The 22,763-nt window shown below is 54.7% G+C and overlaps 2 protein-coding genes across 9 annotated transcripts in view; one reads left to right on the top strand and one right to left on the bottom strand.

Annotated features, from left to right (window-relative positions):
- Tjap1 (tight junction associated protein 1) overlaps window positions 1–19,854 on the top strand; it is a 22,672-nt gene extending 2,818 nt beyond the window's left edge. For 3 of the 5 annotated variants that reach the window (XM_010617669.3, XM_010617671.3, XM_010617670.3), the window contains exons 3-11: window positions 13,008–13,105; window positions 13,742–13,868; window positions 15,374–15,402; window positions 16,056–16,217; window positions 16,418–16,484; window positions 16,717–16,746; window positions 17,384–17,491; window positions 17,589–17,672; window positions 18,181–19,854. In XM_010617669.3, the coding sequence (XP_010615971.1) occupies window positions 13,770–13,868; window positions 15,374–15,402; window positions 16,056–16,217; window positions 16,418–16,484; window positions 16,717–16,746; window positions 17,384–17,491; window positions 17,589–17,672; window positions 18,181–19,281 (1,680 nt within the window). In that variant the 5' untranslated portion in view covers window positions 13,008–13,105; window positions 13,742–13,769 and the 3' untranslated portion in view covers window positions 19,282–19,854. The remainder of the gene's footprint in view (window positions 1–13,007; window positions 13,106–13,741; window positions 13,869–15,373; window positions 15,403–16,055; window positions 16,218–16,417; window positions 16,485–16,716; window positions 16,747–17,383; window positions 17,492–17,588; window positions 17,673–18,180) is intronic. The other 2 variants (XM_010617672.3, XM_010617673.3) reach the window with 2 other exon arrangements.
- Window positions 19,855–20,235: 381 nt separating this feature from the next.
- Window positions 20,236–22,757, bottom strand: Lrrc73 (leucine rich repeat containing 73). 4 transcript variants are annotated; one of them, XM_010617678.1, is made up of 6 exons: window positions 22,578–22,757; window positions 21,859–22,028; window positions 21,392–21,607; window positions 21,068–21,168; window positions 20,669–20,945; window positions 20,236–20,582 (listed from the first exon to the last, which is right to left on the bottom strand). In XM_010617678.1, exons 2-6 carry the CDS (start codon window positions 21,929–21,931, stop codon window positions 20,512–20,514), a joined length of 738 nt encoding a protein of 245 aa, XP_010615980.1. In that variant the 5' UTR covers window positions 21,932–22,028; window positions 22,578–22,757; the 3' UTR covers window positions 20,236–20,511. The 4 variants fall into 4 exon arrangements, with proteins under 4 accessions (XP_010615980.1, XP_010615977.1, XP_010615979.1 ...); XM_010617675.1 differs by lacking the exon at window positions 22,578–22,757 and having other exon boundaries at window positions 21,868–22,016; XM_010617677.1 differs by lacking the exon at window positions 22,578–22,757 and having other exon boundaries at window positions 21,485–21,607; window positions 21,859–22,016.
- Between the last annotated feature and the right edge of the window lie 6 nt (window positions 22,758–22,763).

Genomic DNA, 22,763 nt, shown 5'->3' on the forward strand with positions numbered 1-22,763 from the left:
GAACCTGGGCTAAAACAATCCAAAGGCCTCAGTATGCCTAGTTGTAATTTGTATCTCTTGCCTAATTGACTGTCCTGGTTGATGTTTGTTTGTCTTGATGGTTGGATGCATGTTCATATTGTAATGAACAGTTTTTTGGTTATTTAAAACATTGGGAGTGGGGGGGGATGAGCTCTTTATCACAACCCTATCTTGCCTCAGAAATAATAAGAGACAGTAGTGAGGGAGCTCATGTGCAACTTCAGCCAAAACTGAGTGCTCTCTCCCTGCTTCTGCTTGGTGACTGCCCTTTGGAAACCTTTGCCCCTGGCTTGGGCAAGCTGATGGACATTAGGATCTACTCTAAGCAAGCTGGGGATAAAGGTCTATGTATTAATTTAGAATCAGGCACATTTCTGATTTTCATCACTGACATGAGCGGTTGAAGAGGACACAGTGTTACATTTATAGACAGGCTGGATATAATTTTTCTTTTAAAAATAGCAAATAGCAACTTACCCCAGGAAAAAAAAAAGTAAGTGGCTTTTTAAAGGGCTCCATTCTCTCAGTGTAAGGAGAGTAGGAAGCAGATATATGCTTGCTTCAGCCAAAGCCCCTGGTGTCTGATGAAGGCCCTTGCCAGGGCTCAAGGCTCTTCCCTGTAGCCAGGCAGGAGGCTCCCTGCAGTCTGGGCAGAGGTGTGCATGAGATTTGATTGACTGGCTTTCCTTTGCTCTGTATTTAAGACTCCTCTGAGTCACGTCTTGTCTGCTAAACACACCCTCAGGGCCCATCTTTTTCTTCTTAAATGACTCTCCTTGCCATCAGAGCAGGCACACACCTAGTGTCTATACAGGCTTTGAGGGAGTTGGGACCCAAAACACTGGGCCAGCCCTGTGATGAACTTTCCTATCTGTTGTGGGACGTGTGATACTGAGAGGTAGACAGCATCTGTCAATCTTGATCTCCTCTGTTTACTTAGAAGCTCTGTGTCCCGGGGTTACTGATGTCCTTTATCTTGATTGTGCTACACTTGGCATGCTGAAACATGTTATCTTTATAGAGTACACTGTTTTGTTTCAGTACAAGAAGTCCTCAGATCTTCTGGATTCAGGTCTATTTTAGCAAATATCTGAATTGTAGGATGAAGGCTGATGGATTTTAAGCTAGTTCTCCCCATTACCGTTTCTTTTCGTTGTGTAAGTTGACTTCTACTAGTCCCCTTGTTCAATATTTGAATCCACTCTCTTCATTTCTTTCTCACTACTGTATTTGGACTTCTGGGTAAACTCAGTCTTTATTTCTGACCTGGATTCCGCCTGTTGATTTTGTTTTTGTGGTGTTGGGGATTGAATCCAGGGTCTTTGTCCTAAGGTATATCTCCAGCCCTTTCAAAAATTTATTTCAAGGCAAGGTCTTGCTGAATCACTGAGTTGCTTAGTTTGGGCTCAAAATTCCATTCACCATGCCCAGCTTGGATTCAGTATTTTACTAAGTCCTTGCACTTAGCTCATCCTTCCTAGCTTTTGGATCTTCACACACACTAGCACTACTGTCTGCATTTTCTGACCTCTCCCCCGCCCCCATCCCTTTCCCTTCCTTTTTGTCTTTCAGGGCTCAGTTTTCATCCTTTCCTTTAGGACCTCACTGTTCTTCAGTGCCTTTCTTCTGGGCTTGCTTCTATAACTTCAGCTGTTTCGTGTGTCTTATTTACTTGTCTGACTGACAAGATGACAGGTACTCAGTCAGTGGGTGCTTTATAATGCCACATTGTGGGCAGAGTGAATGAAATGTGGCATTCTCTCTGTCTTCCATACCACTGTTAACATTATTTTACTGTTAAAAACTCTTCCTTTAGGGGCCAGGGATTTAGCTCAGTGGTGCCACTACGTGCCTTGCAAGCACAGGTACTGAGTTCAATTCCCAGTACCAAAAAATAAAAAATAAAATAAAATAAAAACTCTTCCTTTAGACTGTGTGTGGTGGCACATTCCTGTAATCCAGGAATTTGGGAGGCTAAGGTAGGAGGATCACTGTGAGTTTGAGGCCAGCCTGGGCTACATAGTGAGTTCAAAACCAGTGAGACCCTGTCTCAGAACCCACCCCGCAAAAAAATACCCTAAACAAAATTCTTCCTTTAGATATACTACTGTGGATTCTGTCTTACTCAAGATAGTGTCCATCCTCTTTAGCTTGGGTTTATACTCTGGCCCAAGCCCAGTCCTCTATCCTGACTTGCTGCCGCCCCTAACTCCATCTGTCTTGTGCTTTATGGCTTCTAAATTCCTCAGTTTCCCCAGCCTATTGTGTTGTTCATTCACTTATTTCTCACTTGTCCTGTAAGGCTCACCTTTGCCTCTACAACCGCTTATCTGCTAAGACCCAGCTCCTCTGTCACCTCCAGTGAGTCTTGGTTTCCTTCCCTCCCCTGCCCAGCACTTTGTGTGAGCCTCCGTTCTGTCACTTTGTCACTTATGTGTTGTGTGGTGAGTTCTTTGTATCTTTGTCTGTTACTTTCCCTGGGCTGCCCTGCTGGAGAGGAGGGACCCTCCCTGATCCTGGGCTGGGACAGTTGTTGCTGACAGTGCTGAAACAGTGTGATTGACTCTTTTGGAGCTAGGCAGACCTGGTTTAAATCTTAATTCTTCTGCTCACCAGCTGTGCAACTTTAGGCAAGCTTCTTTACTAGCAGGATTCTTGGTCTTGTCTCCTATAAAATGAGGGTGCTCTGACCTTTTTTTGCAAGAGTATTGAGTGTTGGAGATCATGAGATCGAAGCACCTGGCGTAGTGCCTGGTGTATGAAGCACAGTTGGTAAGTACTCATTGAATGAACGAGTCCCATTTTGGAAAACTCTGGGTTAAAAAAGGCTTTGTTTTATTCAGGCTGCAATAAATAAGTCTTTCTACTTCTGTCATGCAGCCAAGAACATTTCAGAGGTGGGAGTAAGGTTGAGTCTCCATTCTTAAGATGAGGCAATGACAAGGATGAACACCATCATTGAGCAGCCCGTACAGATAAGATTGTTGACTCTTCTGCCCAGCTCTGTGATGACCCTTGTAATATGCCATCAGAGGCTGGCTTTCTCCAGGCTTGGCAAAGTTGTGGTGACCCTGTGGGTGCAGTGGGTTGCATAAATGATGCATTTACATCTTCAAGGCTGTGGATAGACAGGCTGCCTACAGCAGTTGACCAGAGAGAGTGTTAGAAACCATGTTCCCTGGTGTCTACAGACTGAAAAGCACTAAGTCAAATTGGTGGAACACACACAGACACTGAGGAAGCCAGACTTCTTGGCCTGGGTTTCTTATGACTCTGCTGGTCTTATGGCACAGAACAGGCTTTGCTGAGATGTTTCCAGGAAGGGGCTGAGAGTACTGATCCAGCCTTTGCCTTTTTGCTTCTGTTGTAGCTGAGGGGGTAGTTCTTAGGGTATTGATTGCCAGTAGTGGGACTGGGGATTTAGCTCAGTCGTTCTGCCATGTGCCTCGCAAGCACAGAACCTGAGTTTGATCCCCAGTACCAAAAACAAGGATTCCCAGAAGTGTAGTAGCCCTCTGCATTGAATCACACCCAGTGGGGCTTCCGCAAGCGTGGGGTCAGGTGAAGAAGGTACCTGGTATCTCTGGAGGGTACCTTCGGGTATGGCCCTCAGATCCCTGCCCAGCCAGGCGCCTCTCCATTCGCCACACTGTGGTATAAGTCAAAGTTACCTCTCTCTTCCCTGCTAGGGCTGAGATAGGCATTTAGGTCCTACAGTTAGTGCTGAGCAGTGTTGGTTACTGTGTGACGTGGCCTGTCCTTCCTGAGTGAGCAAAGCAGATGGAATCTCTGTGGTAAACCTTTGAGCTGGTGGGAAGGAAGGCCCTGTGTAAACACAAGGTAATAGTGTTAACAGTGTTGTTACTAATTATTTCCCAGCATTGAACTCATGTGGTTAAAGGATCTTCCCGTGGCTTGGCTTCAGCTTTTAGCCTTTTCATGTTTGAAAACATGCCATAAGCCTGCAGGAAGGGGTTAAAAGAGGAGATAAGCAACCATGGCAGCTTTTCTTACGGTCTTTCTGTGCCAACTTCGACCTTCTTGCCATTCTGGTTGTATGGATGGTCCCATCTAGGTATGCCCTGTGCTCACAGCTGGGGCTCACAATTACTTCATTGTTGTTTTGTTTTTGTCAGATTTAATCTGGGACCTCACACTGAGGTACATTTGTAGCCACTTTTATTTTGAGACAGTCTCACTAAGTTGTCCAAGATGAGCTTGAACTTTCAATCTTCCTGTCTCAGCCTCCCAGAATGCAGGGATTACTGGTGTGCACCACCCACCACACCCAGCTACTATGACTTTATTAGACTTTATTAAATAAAACCCAGTGAATCAAAAGGATGAAACTGGTAGGTAGAGTTGGAGTGGAGCTCTCCCTGGGCTTAACCCCTCACCCTCCTGTCTTTGCTGATGTTCACGCTGTATTGTATGTTAAGCAGACCTATGAGAATTTGGCTGAGTCAGGGGATTGGATTGTGCAGGCTTCTGAAGGACTGAGTCTCTCCTGGACTGACCATGAGAAGAGTGGGACCTCATATTAGTTACTGTCCTGGAAATGCCACCTCTCGGCTAGATGACATTTAAAATCTAAAGGAGGGGCTGAGGATTTAGCTCAGTGGTTCCGTCGCCTGCCTCGCAAGCACAAGGACCTGAGTTCGATCCCCGGTACCAAAAACAAAACTAAAATCTAAAGGAAGAGGTCCTCTCTTTGTGCTCACCTTGACCTGGGTAGGGAACTTGGCACTACCCCCTAGAAGATTCGCCCAGCTCACCAGTGGGATGGGATTGGGCCATGTTGCCGTGGGGACTGAGTGTTGGCCTCTCCACTGTCCTGCTCAGTCCAGAGTGGGGCTCAGCCTCAGAAGCTCTAAGGGTCTTGCGGCGAGGGCAGCATTAGCCTTGCTTCCTGTGGCTTCCCAAGCTTTGGTCTGGACTTAGAGACTGCAGAGCTGGGACAGAGCCATTTGTGGTGGTCTTGGGCAGATCATCTTTCCTCTCTGAACCCCAAGATGGGAAATTCCCCTTGTTCTTCACCTTGCTAGACTGGAAGTATTGGCAGAAACGTGGGAGAGAAAGTGCTTCTGGAGTGGTGAAGCTTAGTGTAGGTGGACGGTGTGTGACTAGGAACTCTCATTTTTCATCTCATGTAAAAATATCAACCATACAGAAAAATAAGCAAAATGTGAGATCTGTCCTTGTGCCTTCCTCTGCTCCTGTGTAACCCCACTTTTCCCTATTTATCATGTATCCTTCTCATCACTTTTGCATACATCTTGACATTCCTCAACAGAGTTCATCTTTAAAAATAACACTCAATGCCAGTGAATGTAGTTCTTCTACTTGGACTGTTCCTTTAACTGCTTAGCCAGAAGTGGAGGCCCCATGGAGCCTTTGGGCACCCCTACCCCTTGGCCCAGGACAGGGGTTCCTTTGGGGCAGTCTTCCTGGGAAGCCAGGAGAGGCCACTGAAGTTCTCACCATGGACAGCAGTGGCCTGGATGTGTCTGAGGAACTGTGTTGCTCTGAGATGACATTGATGTGTGGAACTGGGATGGGTGTAAGAGAGATGTGGCATCAGTACCTACATCTCATGTGTGCCTTTCCCTTTCCCATCCTTCTTCAGCTAGGAATAGAAAATATTGATCAGGTTTCTCAACTATTTTAGGGCTACAAAGGTTCTGGATTTCAGGGCCGGGGATTTAGCTCAGCAGTTCTGCTGCCTGCCTTGCAATTGGTCCCCAGTACCAAAAAAAAAAGTTCTGGATTTCTGAAACCTCAAATTAGCCAGGATACTTGCTGCTATACCTTGGAAAGTTGGTGTTTGGATTTTACTTGTGGCTGAGGGCTCTAAAGGGCACTTTTTTTTTTTTTTTTTTTGGTCCCAAGGATCAAGCTTGGGACCTTGTACTTGTCAGGTTGGCAGCGGAACCACTGAGCTAAGTCCCCAGCCCTAAAGGATACTTTTGAGTCATCATAGAGCCCACAGGATTGCCTGGAACAGGGCAAGCACCTCTTTGTTTGTGTCTTCAGTGCCTGTGCTGTAGTTTTCTGCTTTGCTGCCCTGGGGGATACATATGTGACCAAATTTGCCTGAAGTCTGTGCCGGGGTTCCCTTCCGCAAGGTGTTTCTGGGGGCCTAAGAGAGTCGCTACTGCTTTCACATAGCTGTCATGGGCGCTGCTCCTTCTCCAAGGGTGGAGCCAGCCCTCTTGGATCCTCAGCAGCCTGGCCATGGCCTTCATCCTCATTCTGCAGGTTCCTGTGGTGCTGCTTCCTGGGAAGCACCATCCCCCAGCCTTTTCAGAAACTGTAAGTGGCAGTGTGCCACCTCTCTCTTGCCAAGCCGAGTCCCTGTCCAGGGTACACTGCCCCATTGTGCTGAGCTCTCTGAGGCAGCTCCTGTCACAGCCTCTGTCCCCCAGCTGCTTCTCCCCTAACCCATGCCCTCAGAGACTGTAGGAAGCAGTGGGCCGTGCGGTGCTGGCATAGGCATAGGATGGGTGGCAGCTAAAGCTGTGCTTTGTTCTTACAGCCCAGCATGCAGGGCCCTGGCGCAGCCTGGCAGTGGCATCTGGCGACAGGGAGATGGGGAGCCATGCCCTTCCTATAGTAGCTGCCCCCCTTTGCCTGGCTACTTGAGAGCCTTGTTGCCTGGCCAGTGAAGGCAGTACTTCAGCAGCAGATGTTCTGGGTGGGAGGAGCCCCTTGGGTGTGGTGGGATCCTGAGGCAATGTCCCTGGACCCCCAGAGATCACTGTGTGAACTGTGCTGTCTGCTGCTTGGCCTTGGCTTTGTTGTTACCACAGCTCCAGAGTTAGGCTGCTTCTAAACCAAGCTGTTTATATGGTGTGCATGGCAGTATCTACCATGAGTTTGTCACTAACCATGCTAACCAGGCACGATGGCTTGTCAGAGAGGAGACACTAGCCCTGGGAGACTGACCTCAGCCAGCTGCCCTACCCTGGCTGCCACCAGAGTGTTGCCTCCTTTCCTCCCCCCCATGGCTTCCTCCTCCCCTCACTGATGTTGTACTCCCTTGTCCTTACTACCAGGTTCCTTCCCATGTTCGCAGAGCCCCCGCTAGGCTGGGGATGTACCCCACTGGTAGCCAGCGGAGGGTGGTGTCCTGTAACCTGGCACCTGCTTTTGTGCCTTCCACACCTTCCCACCCACCCTCATGTCACCTTTCCTGAAAAACAGAGTGGGTTGGTTTTTGTTCTGCCTGTGCCTTTTTATGTGGAGTGAGACCATCCCTTGGCTACGGGTTCCTGAGCTGTTGCTGCCTCTCCTGCCTCAGGAACAGATGAGCAGGGCTGGGAAGGATTTCACTTCCCTTTTGTCAGGAGGGGAAGGTGGGACGCTGTCCCCACTGCACTGTTCACCTAGGAGAGAGGTTAGGATCAGCTGCCAGGTTCTTCTCAGGTAGGGACTGAGGCAAACCTTGGCTGGGCTCTGGGGACATCCCTGGGCAGAAGAGAGAATCTCTTAAATGGAGAGCTGGAGCCCAGCACAACGTGTCTGTCTGAGATGTCACTCTGCTTGGCAACTGTGGCTGTGAAGTGGAGTGGGAGGAGTTGGGCTCCTACCCTTCCACGTCTAGAGCCTCAGGTGGACTTTGGCTGAGAGGAACTGGAAAGGTACCTCAGCCAGTGAAGGCCTGGACCTGGCTTGAACTGGCCCAGAAAGGTTGGGGCCTCCGTGGAGCCTGGTGAGTGCCTGGTGAGCAGTTCAGAAATGCTGCACCAAGGCCTTTCCTCTAGGCCACAGCTCAGAGGGAGCAGGAGATGGTTGCTTGGTGTCCCTTACTGGGGCAGGTCGATTTTGTGGACAGATTCCATGTCCCTACAGCAGCAGTGCTGGGCCAGGGGACTTTGAGACCCACCGACCCTCCCAGTGGCTTCTGTCCCCATGGGTGGGGAGGGAGAAGTCAGGGGCCTGACTGGTGGCTCATGGCAGGTAGATGTGAAAGTGAGAGGGGCCATTCTGGACCCTGGGGAGGGAGGGAGCAGGCTGGATTTTTTTTTTCCCCCTCTGACCAGGAAAGCAAGAGCCTAGAGTGGAGGCCTGGGCACAGAGTCAGATGCCAGATGCTGGCCATGGACATGGGGGCTTTGGCCTTTGCTTTATTGGGGGAGGGGCTAATGTGCGGACATCTTCAGTCTCTTCAGCCCCTTTTGCCCCTTTGTTCTGCTTCATATTTGCCTGGATTTGAAGCCAGGTGGGTGGACTGGAGTGTTTGCTCAGGAGGGAGCCAGGTGAGCTCTCGGTCACCAGCACCCATTCTGCATCCTCAGGATTGCTCTGGGGCAGGATGGTTCCACCCTCTGGCTTTCAAAACCCTATCAGTCTTCTGTTTAGGTTACCAGTGGGCAGAGGGCCAGGCCAGGGCTGCAGGCTGCATGTCCCAAGAAGGTGAGGTTGTACTTGCCTGGAGGGGGTGGCAGGGATAGTTGTTGGAGGGGCAGCAGGGCTGGTCTGGGCACAGACTGGCATCTTCCAGCCTAGTCATCCACCCAGAGCAGAACCTCTGCCCAGGCTCCACCCAAGAGCTATTGGCTGCCTACCTGCCACGCGCCCAGGATTGCTGAGGGCTTTGCTCATGCATCTTGGGAGCAGCTGTGTGCCAGAAACGGGGCTGGTGGCAGGCAGGAGGAGCATTTGGGGGAGTGAGGGAGGCTGGGCCCAGCTCTGGTAGGAGAGGCTTCTGTCTTTCACAGTCAGGGTAGAGAGGGCTGTGCAAGTATGGTGTGTGTAGGGGATGGCAGTCTTCATGGGCAGTCTCTACGCCACTGTGGGTTCACCTGGTCACAGGGCTGGCCCTTAGCTTTAGTGGGAGGCAGAGCCTGGATTTCAGAAATGTGAGGAGTAGCCACTCCCACAGTGTAGCCTACCCCAAAGTCCCCATTTTCCTCAGGTCACAAAGACTGAGTCCAGCCATTATACTCAGGACCATGCTGCAGTCTTTGTGACCAGTCTAGTTGTGTTCTAGTGGCTGATGAGGGTTTGGCAGAAGGGCTGGTATTTGTTTTAATTATATCCTGGGTTCCCAGTTGGGCAGCATCTTGTATAGCTGGTGTGTTCTGAAGTAGGGTGGGTTTTCCCTTTCATTTTATAAGCAGAAGTGATTTTTAACTTCCATTGGACTTTCCTTGAGCTTTAATGATTTCTGTGCTGATATGTGAGTTCTTGATATGTGAGTCAGATGATTGGGTTCATTGACTCCTCAAGGTCCCTCACTTGCTTGATTTATTGACAGCTATAAGCAGAAAGCCTTATCAGCAGGCTTGGAAATAATCTGAACCCAGATAAACTGATGGGGCATAATTTCTTTTCTTTTTCTTTTCCTCTCTCTATTGTACTGGGGATTGAACCCAGGACCTTTGCACTGAATGCCATTCTGATCCCTTTCTTGAAATTTTGAGACAGGGACTTACTAAGTTGCCCAGGTTGTGCTTGAACGTGAAATCTTCCTGCCTCCCATCTTCAGAGTGCTGGGATCCCAGATGTGTACCATCACACCTGGTTGGCATGATTTCCTAAAGGGAGTGTTGATGGGTAGAGTGTGGCCGGAGGAGACTTTCATGAACTCAGTCTTGTCTCCCTGTCATGGACAGTGCTGGGAGGCAGCTGGCTTCTGAGCCCTCACAGGAGGAATGTGAGGTGCTCAGCCCTCCCTTCCTCTCCTGGGCCTTGGGCAGACGCTCAGGGGACAGCAGAAGGGAGTGCAGGCCAGCTGGGCTTCTGGTCCTGGGACTTCTTTGCTGTTTCCTCCTGCAGGTGTAGGTAGTGGTTTGGAGAGAGTCGGATTCTTCTGAAGAGGCTCCTCTCCTGTCCTCTGGCTCCCATGGCAGCCATCTCTGACCCTGGAGGTTACAGGCATATACCTGGAGGGGCCAGGTAGGAGTCTTAGCTCCTGGTCAGAGTGGTACCTGGCACTTTTGTCCTTTGTGTAAAGGACGCTGCTCAACCAGCTAATGGTGTGGGTCTCACCGTCTGTCTCTGCCTACACACTGCTCAGCTCTTCGGTGCGTGCTGAGTCCCAGTCTTAATGAAAGTAGACTTTGTTCTGGAAGGCAGCTAATCGTGTCCCATGGGCTGTAATCAGGGAGAAGGTATTTAATGTGGGGCAGGTGGCAACAGGCGGCCTGCATGACTGGCAGATTTCAACATGGCAATTAGGGAGCCATCGCCCCCGCCCGGGCAGCTAGAGGTAGCCTCTCCTGGGATCCATTCTGAGTTAAGGAGGAATGAATACTATGCAGCAAGGAAGGAGGCGGGCTCAGGCCAGGTAAGGGCCTGTAGTGTCCCTTTCCCCTCACTTTGTCTTCTGGTGGCGAGGAGGACAGCTGCTGCCCTGGGTGGCTCCCTGGATGGTGTCAGCAGGTCTAGTCCAAAGAGCCACAGGCCAGGCTGGGTCAGCTAGGGCTCCCTTTGGCCTCGCCCTTCTCCCAAGGCATGGCTGTCCTTGTTTCAGTACACAGCCTTACATCCTGAGTCCTCCACCCCAGGTCCTGAGGCTCAGGCTGTGTGGGGAGGACAGCAGGGGTCTTCCCTGTGCCTTGCCATTTCCGTGGTGCCCTCCTGCACACTCTTAAATCCCTAGCTCATGGGCCCCCAGGCTGTCGGCCCGAGCTTGCTTCTCATGACCTATGGCCCATTATTGGTTGTTCCGCTGCTTCCCTGGGACCCTCCCCTCCATATAGGATCAGGCTCCCTTCTTGGGCTGTAGTCCTCCAAGCCACCTTGGGAAGCCTTCAGGGGTCACACCTGGTAGTTGACTTCCTGGCGGATGGTTCCTGTGCCATCCAGCTCACTGCTTCTCCCAGTTGGGCCTCTGTTGCTCCCTGTGCTCCAGTCCTGTGTCACCCTCTTTTGTAAGTGCTGTCACACCTGGTGCGCCCCCCACCCCTATGAGGTGAGCTGATTCAGAGCACTTAGCAGATGTTGGAAATTGAGCTGGGGAGCCAGGGCCTGGGTGCCTTGCACCCTGGTATTTACAGGTATGGGGCAGGGAGTGGCTCAGATCTCCCTCAGGCTTTGGGTGTGTCCCTTTTTATGCCTCTGACACTTTTGGAGACGGACCTCCCACACAAAGCCCCCATCTGCAGCTCCTACCCATCTTAGTGCCAGTCCCACCTGCCCTGTCTCCCCACTAACCCTGACCCTCCCAGACTCTCCTGGGAATAATTAAGTGCTCTTGGGAGCCCTGGCTGGGAGGTGGGGACTTCGGGTCAGAGTGAGGCCGAGGGAGCTGGAGGATGCGTGGGGCCTGCTGTGAGGTGGCTCTCAATACAGGAGAGCGGCAGATCTGAGCGTGCCCCATCTTCCTGTCCACCCACAGCTCACACAGGTCCTGGTGCTCCTGGCAGGAGCAGGAACAGGGAGGTAAAGAAGAGACTAAAGACAGGACAGAGCACACAGATGTGCTGCAGAGAGAAGCTTCCTCATTGGTAGGAGGGAAGAGGAGGAAAGAAGGGGTCAGATCTTCCGTGGAGAAGGGAGACCACAGAGACTGCACCCTGGAGCTGCACCTGGGTATCCACTTTCTGCACTGCCTGCCTCTCAGTGCCCTGTCCCTGCCACACCCCCACATGCATGGTGGGGTGTTGGCCCAGGGACCAGGGCTGTTAAGACTTTTCTAGGCCTCTTCCTCAGGCCAAAGGAGCCCTTACCCTGGGGCCCTCTGGGGACAACCCCAGGGGACCTGTGGCAGTGACTTGTTTGCTCCCCCACACCCCAGGAATGCACTGTCCTTTCAGCCCTGCCTGGATTCCTGTGCAGGGAGTCAGCCCAACACAGCTTGCTGTTTGTGCCCTGTGGGGACACGTTCTGCCTCCTGTCAAAGGGGCGGAGGCTGGCGGCTCGTGCCTGTGCTGCCACACCCCAGCTCCCCCCAAAACCCCAGTCCGGGGATCAGACAGAGGAAGGAGACCACTCCTGCCTGCCTGCCCTGAAGCATGCTTCCTGCCCCAGGCCTGCTGGAATGTGACAGGAGTCACGGCCAGGGCATGTCCCGACAGTGGGAACACATGCTTTTGCCTGCAAGGCTTTCCTCAGCCCCGGTCTGCTCAGGTGAATGGATGGCATCAGGAAGAGGTTGTTTTTAAGCCTAGAAGGCCACCTGAGGTTACTGCCTACTGGGATCACAGAGGTGGTGGTGGCTGCCCCCCTGCTGCAGCCTGGCTCACTGCAGGGCTTTGGGCAGAACTGGAGGGGCCACTGTCCATTGTCGTGGGTGCAGGGCAGGCTTAGTGAGGTAGGGAGTTGGCTCCTGTGTGCCAGAGTATCCCTGAACTTGGGCTTTCCATGCCAGGATTGCTCCCTGTACGCTGTTGACCTTTTCTGTGATGCTTCTGTGTTGTGGGGCTGTCCTGTGTGTTAATGGTTGGCTGGTGGCATCTCCGGCCTCCACCATTAGATGCCAGTTCAGACTCTCTCCAGGCATTTGCCAGGTGTCCCTAGAGAACAGCCAGGCGGAATTGCCTGGTGAGAACTTTGTCTGTGAAGTGCTGTCCTTCGGTCTTCTCTCTTGGACTCGCTTTTTCTTATTACCAAGTCCGTTGGCTGCCATCATGCAGATGTGGCCTTTGTGCTCCTGTGGAAAGGCTGCCACGAGCTACCTTCCAGCTTCTCTGCCCATTTTCTTGCGTCTCCCCAAGGCCTTTCCTGTTTGAGATCCACATTCTCTGGAGCTCTGAGTTGTTTCCAGACTCTTCAGAGGCCTGGCAGATGAGTAGGACAGATACAGGAGGGATGGGGACAGGACAGAGCTGGTCCTGCGGTGAACTGAAATGTTGCTTATGCACAGACACAAGCAACTCCAATGCAGAGAGACAGGAAGCGGTGCCTCAGTTGTCTCCTGACTTCCCTGCCTGGCCCTCCCTGGGGACCTGTTCAAGTTGCAGCCTGGCAGGCAGGCCCGTGGTGCTGACAGACAGGCGGCTGGCACCTGGTTTCTACTTTCTTTCCTTCTCTGGTTTCAGGAGTCCCTGGCTGGAGGAAGTAGAGGGGCCGTGAGATGCGGAGAGCCTAGGGCTGACTCCCACAGGGTGGAACAGAACGAGCTGCTGGCGCCCAGACGGTATGTCCCCGCTCAGCCTGTGCCCCACGTGCTCTCTCCTGGATGGCTGGCAGGCGAGGGGGCAGGCAGGTGTCCATCTTGGCGGAGGCCAGAGAGTGCTCTCGAGCTGGGAGATCCTACTGAGTAGCTGGGTTGGGAGAAAATCCTCAAACCGTTACCTTTTCTCAAAGCAAATGCTTACTGAGCATTTCTCCAGTGCCCCACACTGCTCTTGGCACCTTGTGACATCTTCACAGCAGCCCTGCAGGGTGGCTTGCTCTCGCCCAGTTTGGTGTGGAGGAAGCAGCTGCACAAGGAGCAATTTTCCCTTTCTGTCCCCAGTGAAGGGTGCAGTGCTGCTTTTGGGCTTCTGTTCCACTCTCAGAGCAGAGTTCACTGGTCCTGGGGCCCTTCCTGTCCCACCTGCCTGTTCCTCAATGGGGCCATGCACTGCTGTCCACACTGCCCCTACCCAGAGGACTAACCTTGAAGTCCATTCCACCCCACCCCACTATGACCCCAGGAGTGGCCTAGGCCTGGCTGCCTGCATGGTGGCTCCTGCATCCTACATGTGTGGCCATCAGTCATACATGTCATCTGTGTCAATCCAGAGGCCTCTGCCCTTCTGTGAGCCTCTTCTTCCTTCGCTTCCCTCAGCAGGCAGAGGACCCCTGCACCTCCCAGAATGACCAGCATAGCCCCTGCCAAGAAGCCCTACCGCAAGGCCCCGCCAGAGCACCGGGAGTTGCGCTTGGAGGGTCCTGGGTCCCGGCTCGAGCAGGAGGTCAGTGGGACTGGTGGCAAAGGCAGGCCCTGTGGCAGGTGTCTGGCTGTCTTCCCATACTTGAGCTGCAGGTCTCCTGAGTGGGGCTGAGCTGTGGCACTGCAGGCGCAGGGGCAGGGGTGCTGTGGCACTGAGGCCCTAGCAGCAGCCGTGCTAGTGTGGGGGTGCAAGGGTCTGGGGGGCTGCATGTCAGCTGCATGGTAATGACCCTAGGCTGCATTGCTGCCCCTGCAGGATAGACCAGTCTGCTGGAGGCTGGGCTTGGGTCCCTGTAGGCAAGTGGTGGCCCCTTTGGGGCTGCGAAGGATGCAGTGCTCCAGCTGCTTCCCATCAGCGCAGCTGCTCTGCCTCGTCTGCAGGAAGTGCACGCTTCCTCAGCTGTGCTGTTTGGCTTGTGCATGCTATGTATGCATTTCCTGCTGGGACCAGGCTGTGCTCCTAGGAGGCCTACAGTCACAGCTCACTCCCTTGGGGTCTCCTCCCTCGCTGGGTTCCTGGCAGTTCTGTTGCCATGCATGGAATATTTAAAGGACCAGGAAGGCAGTCACCAGATGAGCATCAGCATGTCATAGCCCATGGGATAGATTTAGGGCAGAGAACCTCAGATAAAAATGCCAGCTATTGCTGGATCTGGTGGTTTAGGCTTGTAATCCTAGCACTCTGGGAGGCTGAGGCAGGAAGATCACAAGTTCAAGCCTGGCCTGGGCAGCTTACCCAGACCCTGTCTCAAAACAAGACAAAAAAACAACAAAAAGGGCTGGGGATGTAGCTTAGTGTGAAAGCCCTGGTTCAACTTCCAAAATGGCAAAGAAAAAAAACAAAAAACAAAAAACAAACAGCCTTATGCTAATTCCTATGTAGTGAGCATTGTCCTGGTTTTCTAGATGAAGGACCCCAGGCTCAGTGAGGTTGTGTAACCAACATGTGGTAGACAGGGTCAGATCCAGTTGTCAAGGACGCATGAGTCCATCCTCTGGGCCACCTTCTTTCCTGCCCACAGCTGCAGCTCTGAAGCAGCAGGTCTGTTTGAACAGGTCCTTGATGTTTCCTTCGCTGTCTGGCTGGCTGAGCTCCGGCTCTTGGGCTATGACCACCATGGGGACTGGGGGAGGGCGGGCTGGAGTTAAAAGCCCCACAAGATGCTCTACTGTCAGGATTTGCCCATTCACTGAGCCTCCAAGGCCCTGGAAGGGCTCTGCCAGAGCTTGGGATTCTATGGCCTGGCCTGTCTTCACTTCCCTGGAGGTCCCTGCTGTGCTGAGTGGTGGCTGAGCTCAGGAGCCCAATGGACAGCTAAGAGGCTGTCTTTGAAGGAGGTGGCATGGTACCAGGACCCACTTGAAAGTGGATGTAGGAGTGAGGATGAAGGTTGGCACGGGAGAGGATGATTACTGGGTGGCATCCATCTCTAGATGGCCCTGCAGCCTTTGTCTGCAGAGCTTCAGAAGGGCCCAGCAGGCCAGGATCTGGAGCTGAACCTCAGTCTTCTGTTCTCTTCTGTCTAGGAGCTTCTGACGGATGCAGAGAGGATGAGGTAAGTATGGCTGCCGGAGATGCTGTGTTGTCCAGACTGTGTCCGCTTAGCTCCCAGCAAGGCTATTGTACAGTCAGGCTTTTCCCTGGTTTAAGCAGAAGTCAGAGTTGGGATGGGGTTTCTCAGGGATTCTGGAAGGCAGCTTGATATTTATTGTAGATACTTTTTGTGGGTGAAGTGGGGTTTTATTGTTCTGTGGGCCCCATGAGGCCCTGGAATGAGGAAGTGGGTGGCTGGGAGGGGCCTGCTCTTGCCAAGGAGCTCCTGTGCCAGCTGCCTCCCTATGACAGCCCCATGAGGCCCCGGAAGAGGAGGGTAGGTCTGGACTGGATTTCCAAGGGATTAATAATGGAGAAGCTGATTGTGCAGGGGGAAACTGGAGCCAGGGGCTTGGTGGCTGGCTGGCTCTGGCAGTAACCAGAGATAGGCTGGGAGCTGTGCCCCCCTTCCCAGTCCTGTCCTGTTGTTCTGCAGGGGGTAGGGGCAGAGAGTACTGTCCTCTGCTGTTCCCTATACCTTTCCCATTCTTCAACCCAGTCTGTGCTCCTGGGCTTGTGGCATGTGCTGCCCTAGACCCAGGCCAACATCCCAAGAATCCTCCTGTCTGTTGCCTGCCCTTCTCTCTGATGCCCTTTCTGCACCCCCATTCACAGGCTTTTGCAGCAGGAGAATGAAGAGCTTCGCCGGCGCCTGGCTTCGGCCACCCGACGCACCGAGTCCCTTGAGCGGGAGCTGGAAATCGGGCAAGACTGCCTGGAGATGGAGCTTGGCCAGAGCCGGGAGGAGCTGGACAAGTTTAAGGACAAGTTCCGCAGGTGTGGGAAGAGGGGCAAGACCTGCACACGAGCATCTCCCCATGCATGGGTTAGCTGGAAGAGGCCTCAGACGTGACCTTGTGCTGATTAGAACATGGAAGTTGTGGCTGGAGAGGGCTCTGCCCAGGAGCCTGCAAGAGGAGGGCTGTGCAGGGCGGGAAGAGCAGGTCTGGACCAGGCATCTTCGTGTCCCTCCACAGGCTGCAGAACAGCTACACAGCCTCCCAGCGGACCAACCAGGAACTGGAGGACAAGCTGCATGCACTGGTACTCTGCCACCAGGGTGGGCAGTTGGTCTGGCACTGTGCTTCGGGACAGGGGCTGGGACTTTCCTTTGGGGAGCCCTCTGGCCTGGGGCCTGAGGCGGGGTGAGGGGCGTGGTAGGGAGGAAACCATAGTGTGCTATGCGAGGTGGGACTGTTGTGATGCTCATACTGTTTCTCTTCTCTCCTCGTCTCCCCCTCATGCTGCCATCGTTGCTGCTGCCCTCTCCTCTCAGGCCTCTCTTAGCCACAGCTGGATTTTTGCAGTTGCGTCTGAGTTTGTGTTTCCTCCCTTGTGTTGGCCTCAGCCTGGGTCCAGGACCACGAGGCCCCGGCTTTCTTCCTCTGCCCCTTGAGGACCCCTGTCCTGTCCTCCCCTGCACAAGGCCTGTTGAGTAGTTAGGGCTATGGCTCCTGCCCCAACATCACCCTGAACACCGACTGCTCGCCACCAGGGCAGTGGACCCTGGCTCCATTCCATGGGCCAAGGATCAGAGGCGACTGGAGCCTGTAGCCTCCAATCAGATCATCCCCTAGGCATCCAAGTTGTGCCTGGTTGCTCCCTCCTGCCTCTTCTTGGGCTCGCTGAAAACAAACATTGCTCACAGCTTCTGCCCTTGATGCAGTTTCTGCCCCTGGGTCCCTGCAGCCTTGCTAGGAGCCCAGAGTCCCTGAAACTCTTTTCCCCATAGACAGGTCTAGACTGTTTCTGTCATGGGCCTCACCCTGGCTGGCCCGCAGAACAGGAGCAGTGCCCAGTCTCCTCCTGTCTGTCCGTCAGTTGTCCGCTCTGTTGCCTTGGCTGCCCTGGCACTTGTGCCTCATGTGTCTGGGCTGGAGGTCGGATGGGGTGGGGGAAGGGATGCCTGCCTGGGCTAGATTTACCACTCCTCTGTGCCTCAGATCCAGAAGGCTGAGATGGACAGAAAGACGCTGGACTGGGAGATCGTGGAGCTAACCAACAAGCTGCTGGACGCCAGGAACACCATCAACAGGCTGGAGGAGCTCAACGTAGGTCACCAGCCCTGCATGGCCTCCCTGTCCCTGTTAGGTTGGGCTGGCCCCAGGAGGGTGCGGCTGGCCAGCTCTGAGGTCGCTCTGTGTGCAGGAGCGGTACCGGCTGGACTGCAACCTGGCAGTGCAGCTCCTCAAGTGCAACAAGTCCCACTTCCGCAGCCACAAATTTGCTGACGTGAGTACAGCGCCCCCTGCCAGCACTGGCCAGCATGGCCTTCCAGTCCACCCCAGCTCTGTCCCTAGCCTTTAGCCTCTCCTCCACCTAGGCCTCCTACCTCCATTCTGCCTTACAACCAGGCTGTCACTGTGCAAGGGGCTGGGTTTCTATGATAGGGACTCAGCTTGAGCCTGTGTGGGAATGGGGGGTGGCCAGAGCTATTGGCCACTGGTGTTGCTCCTGTTATTGCATGAGGCAGACTGTAGACCGCAGAGCCACAGGCCACAGTCCGGAGGGTTTGGAGCAGAGGACATGCTGAGGTGGGGGAGTAAGAAGCTCCAGACCACACAGCCTCACCAGCAGGTCTGGGTTTGAATCCTTGCTGTATTCATCAGAAGCTGCAGTTATTTTCTGCTGCTGAGCCTGCAGTCACAGGGAGAAAGCACATGTGCCCAGGACCCATTGATTTCACCGTGGTCCAGCTGGCCTCAGCTGAGACCATTCATGCTACTCTTCCTTCTTTCAGCTGCCCTGTGAGCTGCAGGACATGGTTCGGAAACACCTGCACAGCAGCACTGAGGCTGGCAGCCTGGGTCCTGTTCCCAGGCCAGCCCCGGGGGCTGTGGTGCCCACCTCCATCATTGCCCGAGTGCTGGAGAAGCCAGAGTCCCTGCTGCTTAATTCTGCCCAATCAGGCAGTGCTGGGCAGCCCTTGGCTGAGGATGTCTTTGTGCATGTGGACATGAGTGGCTGTGGCCCAGGGGACACGGCCAGTCCCCCAGGCCCTGGCAGTCCTCTTCCCCAGCCCAATGGCGAGTGCCACTCTCTGGGTACTGGAGGGGGCTCCCCTGAAGAGGAGCAGTCCCTGCCAGCCTTTGAGAAGTTGAGTCCCTACCCTACCCCATCCCTGCCACACCCACTGTACCCTGGCCGCAAGGTGATAGAGTTCTCTGAGGATAAGGTCCGCATCCCTCGAAACAGCCCGCTGCCCAATTGCACCTACGCCACACGCCAGGCCATTTCTCTGAGCCTGGTAGAGGAGAGCAGTGAATGGGCCCACCCCAGCCCTGAGCCCGGCAGCCCTGCCTCTGCCCAGGCTTCCCCACACCACCAACCTGGCCCGACAGCTCCCGCACCCAGCAACCTGGCCAGCACCACTAGCTCTGAAGAAGACTTGTTGGCCAGCTGGCAGCGGGCATTTGTGGACCGCACTCCACCGCCCACCGCTGTGGTCCAGCGCACGGCCTTTGGCCGAGATGCCCTCCCTGAGCTGCAGCGTCACTTTGCGCTTAGCCCTGTTGATCAAGATGAGGTGATTCTGACACCTTCTGCCCCACCTGATGAGAGTGGCGTCCTGCAGCCAATGGAAATTAACCCTGGTTCCCCCAAGGAGGAGGAAGAGGAAGTTCTCAACCTGCCCGTCAGCCCTGAGGAAGAGTGTCAGAGTCTGCTGGCTGGGGACAAGGAGACAGAGCAGGGGCCTGGTGCTTTGCATACTGAGAGCAGGGCCTGGCCACTCCCTGGCTCCAGCCGCCCCCAGCGCAGCCCCAAGAGGATGGGGGTACACCACCTTCATCGCAAGGACAGCCTAACCCAGGCCCAGGAGCAGGGCACCTTGCTCAGTTAGGCCACCCTCCCTTGAGGATAGCCGGGCCCTGGCCTGGAGCAGGCATCCTGCAGAGCCCGGCCCTGGTCTCTTCTGATTTGCACAGTTTGGCTCCATATGAGCGTCAGGCTATGCCAGGCCTTTCAGCTGCATCGACACTGGCACCAGCCTGCTTCCTTCATGACTTTGTCCTTGTCTTGGAGTATTTTTTCTCCAGAGTAACTGCAGGTGGCTCTCAGGCCCTTCCCAGCCCAGGTTGGATTGTTCTGGGGCACCAAGGGGCTCATCAGTGTTCATCCTATCCTCCCTTTGTGTTCCCAGGCTTGGTTTGGGCTGTCGCTGGGGTTAACCTCTGGTTTCTGTTTTCCTCTGCACAAGCTGCTGCCTTCCAGGTACCTGGCCCAACCACCCTAGGATGCACAGCTGAGACTCAGGGCTCCCCTCGCTGCTCCTCCCCTCTCGATACAGGAGTGTGGGCTTCAGGGGCCTCAGGCTGGGCTCTGGGTTAGGGTTCCCAACCTTGGCTCTAGACTGTTACTCCCAGCTTTGGGAAATTTTCACATTGATGACATATTTTAAAATAAAACTATTTTACTGGTATGACTTCACTTGGCTTAATGGCCTTCCTTCTCCCATAATTCTTCCCATTTTTGCATAGTCCTGGTCCTAGTGTTTCCTTAGTTTTTGCCAGTGACCCACCCCCTTCCACCTTGCCTGGAGCTTCCCTGGACACGGAGAGGGTCTTTCAAGTAACCAGCAGGACAAGGTCTTCCCTCAGCCCAGCGCTGGAAGTAGGGTCCTCACTGTCATGAGTTTGTGTGAGGTGTCACCCTGGAGTCCCAGGTCCTAGACCTGGTCCAGGCCTGCTGGAGACACACGAGCTCAGGCTGTGGGGTGACCCTGCCCCCTAGTGGTGGTTAGGTGCAGTTCCAGTTCTTCCCCCAGCCACCCCTAGTGAGTGACCACAGCCTCACACCAAGTTGTAGATTTTATAAAATCTCTTCCGAGCCAGCGGGGTTGCAGCCAGAGCTGCCAATGAGTCCAGAGGCATTTCCCTGGGCTCCAGTGCCTCCAACGTGGTTGGCATCCACGGCTTCCAGAGCTTCCCACACTGCCAGGGGCTGCCAGAGCCCCGGGGCCACCCTCACCCCCATGCCCCAGCAAGCCACAGGGCCTGTCCCTGCCATCCAGGGAAGGCACTAGGGGGCAGAGAAAGACAATGACACAAAGTGGAGAAACCCAAGTGGAGAGTCACATCTCGGTCTCAGCCAGCAGACTGTCCCCTAGTCCTGATGTCATTAGCACCATCTGTGAGCTGGCATCTGTGGAAAGGCAGCATGTGAGTTTGCACATGGGTGTTTGCCGCAGTGGGGACACAAAGGTGAGAGGCGCCCCATTCCCCACCCACCTTCCCTTTCCCAGATCCTCCAGACTTGGCTCTGACCAATCTTCTGGTTCTTACCACCGGGGCACATCCAGGAGCTGCTGCCCCTCAGGTGGGCAGCAGGCTCCCTCTCTCGTTCCCATTCCTGGGTGTTGCCAGTCCCTCCGGCTACCTCTTCCTCCTCCTCGCCCTCAGAGAGAAGGTCACAGATCTGTTGCTGCAGCTCAGGGCTGATGCTGTTCTCAGCCAACACCAGGCTCCGCAAGGCTGTTGGGTAATTTTCCACCATGTCCAGCAGGGTCTGGGGTGGAATGGTGGAAAAGATGAACCCATGTGATTGTGGCAGGTCCTTAGACCCCACATGCTCTTCCTCAGGTGTGTCCATCCCATCCCCTGCTTGTCCCAAATATTACACCCTCTCACCTGAGCTGACTGGTTGGTGAGCCCGGTGCCCTCCAAGTCTAGGACCTCTAGGGTACGGCTGGAGGCCACAGCCACAGCCAGCATCCCTGCCACGTGGTCACCTGGGGAGACAGCACATGCACACACTGACCTGCATTCATGCTCTGTTAGCCCCATCTCCCTCAGCCTCCCCATCACCCTAACCACCCTTGGCTCCACCTCTGGCTCCTCAGGAGACCCTGGCTGTTGGTGGGTGGTGAGGGGACCGGAACTGGGGTGCTAGCTAGTGCTCTGACCTGCCTGATGGTCACCTAGAAGTCCATACAGCTCCCTTCCTGACCCTACCTGGGCCCTCCCTCCTCTCCGCTTCCCAGTGTGGGGTTCCCATGGCAGTGATGTTCCAGGTTCTTGGGCAGGTGGGCAGGGCATGAGCCTCACCCAGGGGGTTGTAGTCCAGATTGAGGACTCGGACCTGGGAACTGTGGGCCACAGCGATGGCCAGGCGGCTCCAGCCCTTGGGGGTGATGCCAGGGTTGGCGCTCAGTGTCAGCTCCTTCAGGCCTGGGCAGCAGCACAGTAAGAAGCCAGAGTAGGGAGGGTCAGAGTCTCTTCCAGCCCTTCCCCATGTCTTGGTCATCTGGGGTGTCCTCAATGACTGGAAGCTACCCCAACCCACCCACAGAGCCTGAGCCACTGAGGACTCTGAATCTCTAGCTCACTCCATCCCCAGTCCCCACTTTCCTGCAATGTCCTTACCCCTGCCCAGGAGGGATCCTGCTCTTAGCTTCCATCCAGGTTGCCCCAACCCACACCTTGCTCACCAGACTTGGCCCCGTCCGGAGGGAGGAGGCCACAGATGAGGTTGATGGCTTCATCACCCAGCATGCAGTCCCCCAGGTCCAGAGCCACGAGGGCAGGGTGGAGAGCCAGGGCCGGGTTCAGCAGGGCCAGCCCAGCATCTGTCAGTGGGCTCCCGTGCAGGCTGGGGGGAGGCAGGAGGGCATTTACTCAGTCCCCAGCTTTCAGTGGAAAAGGGCCACCTTCCCTGGGAGGCCCAGGAGGAGGAGAGGTGAACATTCTGGACTCTCAGGAACACCAAGAAGAGGAATGTTTTTCTTTCTGGGGCAAGGACTGGGATCCAGGGTATTGCACAAGGCAGCAGAGAAGGGGCGTGCTGTTGGTGCCCTGGAATTTTCCAGTGGGCACAATCGTAGGCACAGGACTCTAGTACCGGAGTGGGGGCGGGGTTGCTTTTTGGGAAGAGGGCACCGCCCAGGCAAAGTAAAGGAGGTTGATAAGATGGGGGAGGCAGGATATGTCCTGCCAGGCAGAGGTGGCTACCACTTCGTGGGGCTGCAAGAAGCCCAGAAACCAGGCGAACCTTGGAGGGTGTGGTGGAAACACGGGCAGGGGTGCAAGGTCAGCGGGATGGAAGACGGGAAGGGAATTGGAAGGTGCGAGGGGCAGGAGGTGGGAGGGGAGCGCGCAGAGGGGCGCAGTGCCGGGACCCCCTGGCGAGGGGCGCACTCACAAGAGGGACTGGATGGAGCGGTTGGTCCGCAGCGCCTCCGCCAGCTGTTTGATGCGGCTGGGGCTGGACACGACGCCCAGGTTAAGGTTGAGCTGCGCCAGGGATGTGGCTCCGGCTAGGGCCCGGCAGATGCGGCCGAAATCGCGGTCGCAGAGGCGGCAGCCACGCCGGGACAGCAGGCGCACG

This window comes from Fukomys damarensis, unplaced genomic scaffold, assembly GCF_012274545.1.
Source record: "Fukomys damarensis isolate Sample0158 unplaced genomic scaffold, DMR_v1.0_HiC HiC_scaffold_20, whole genome shotgun sequence".
Taxonomy (NCBI): Eukaryota; Metazoa; Chordata; class Mammalia; order Rodentia; family Bathyergidae; genus Fukomys; species Fukomys damarensis.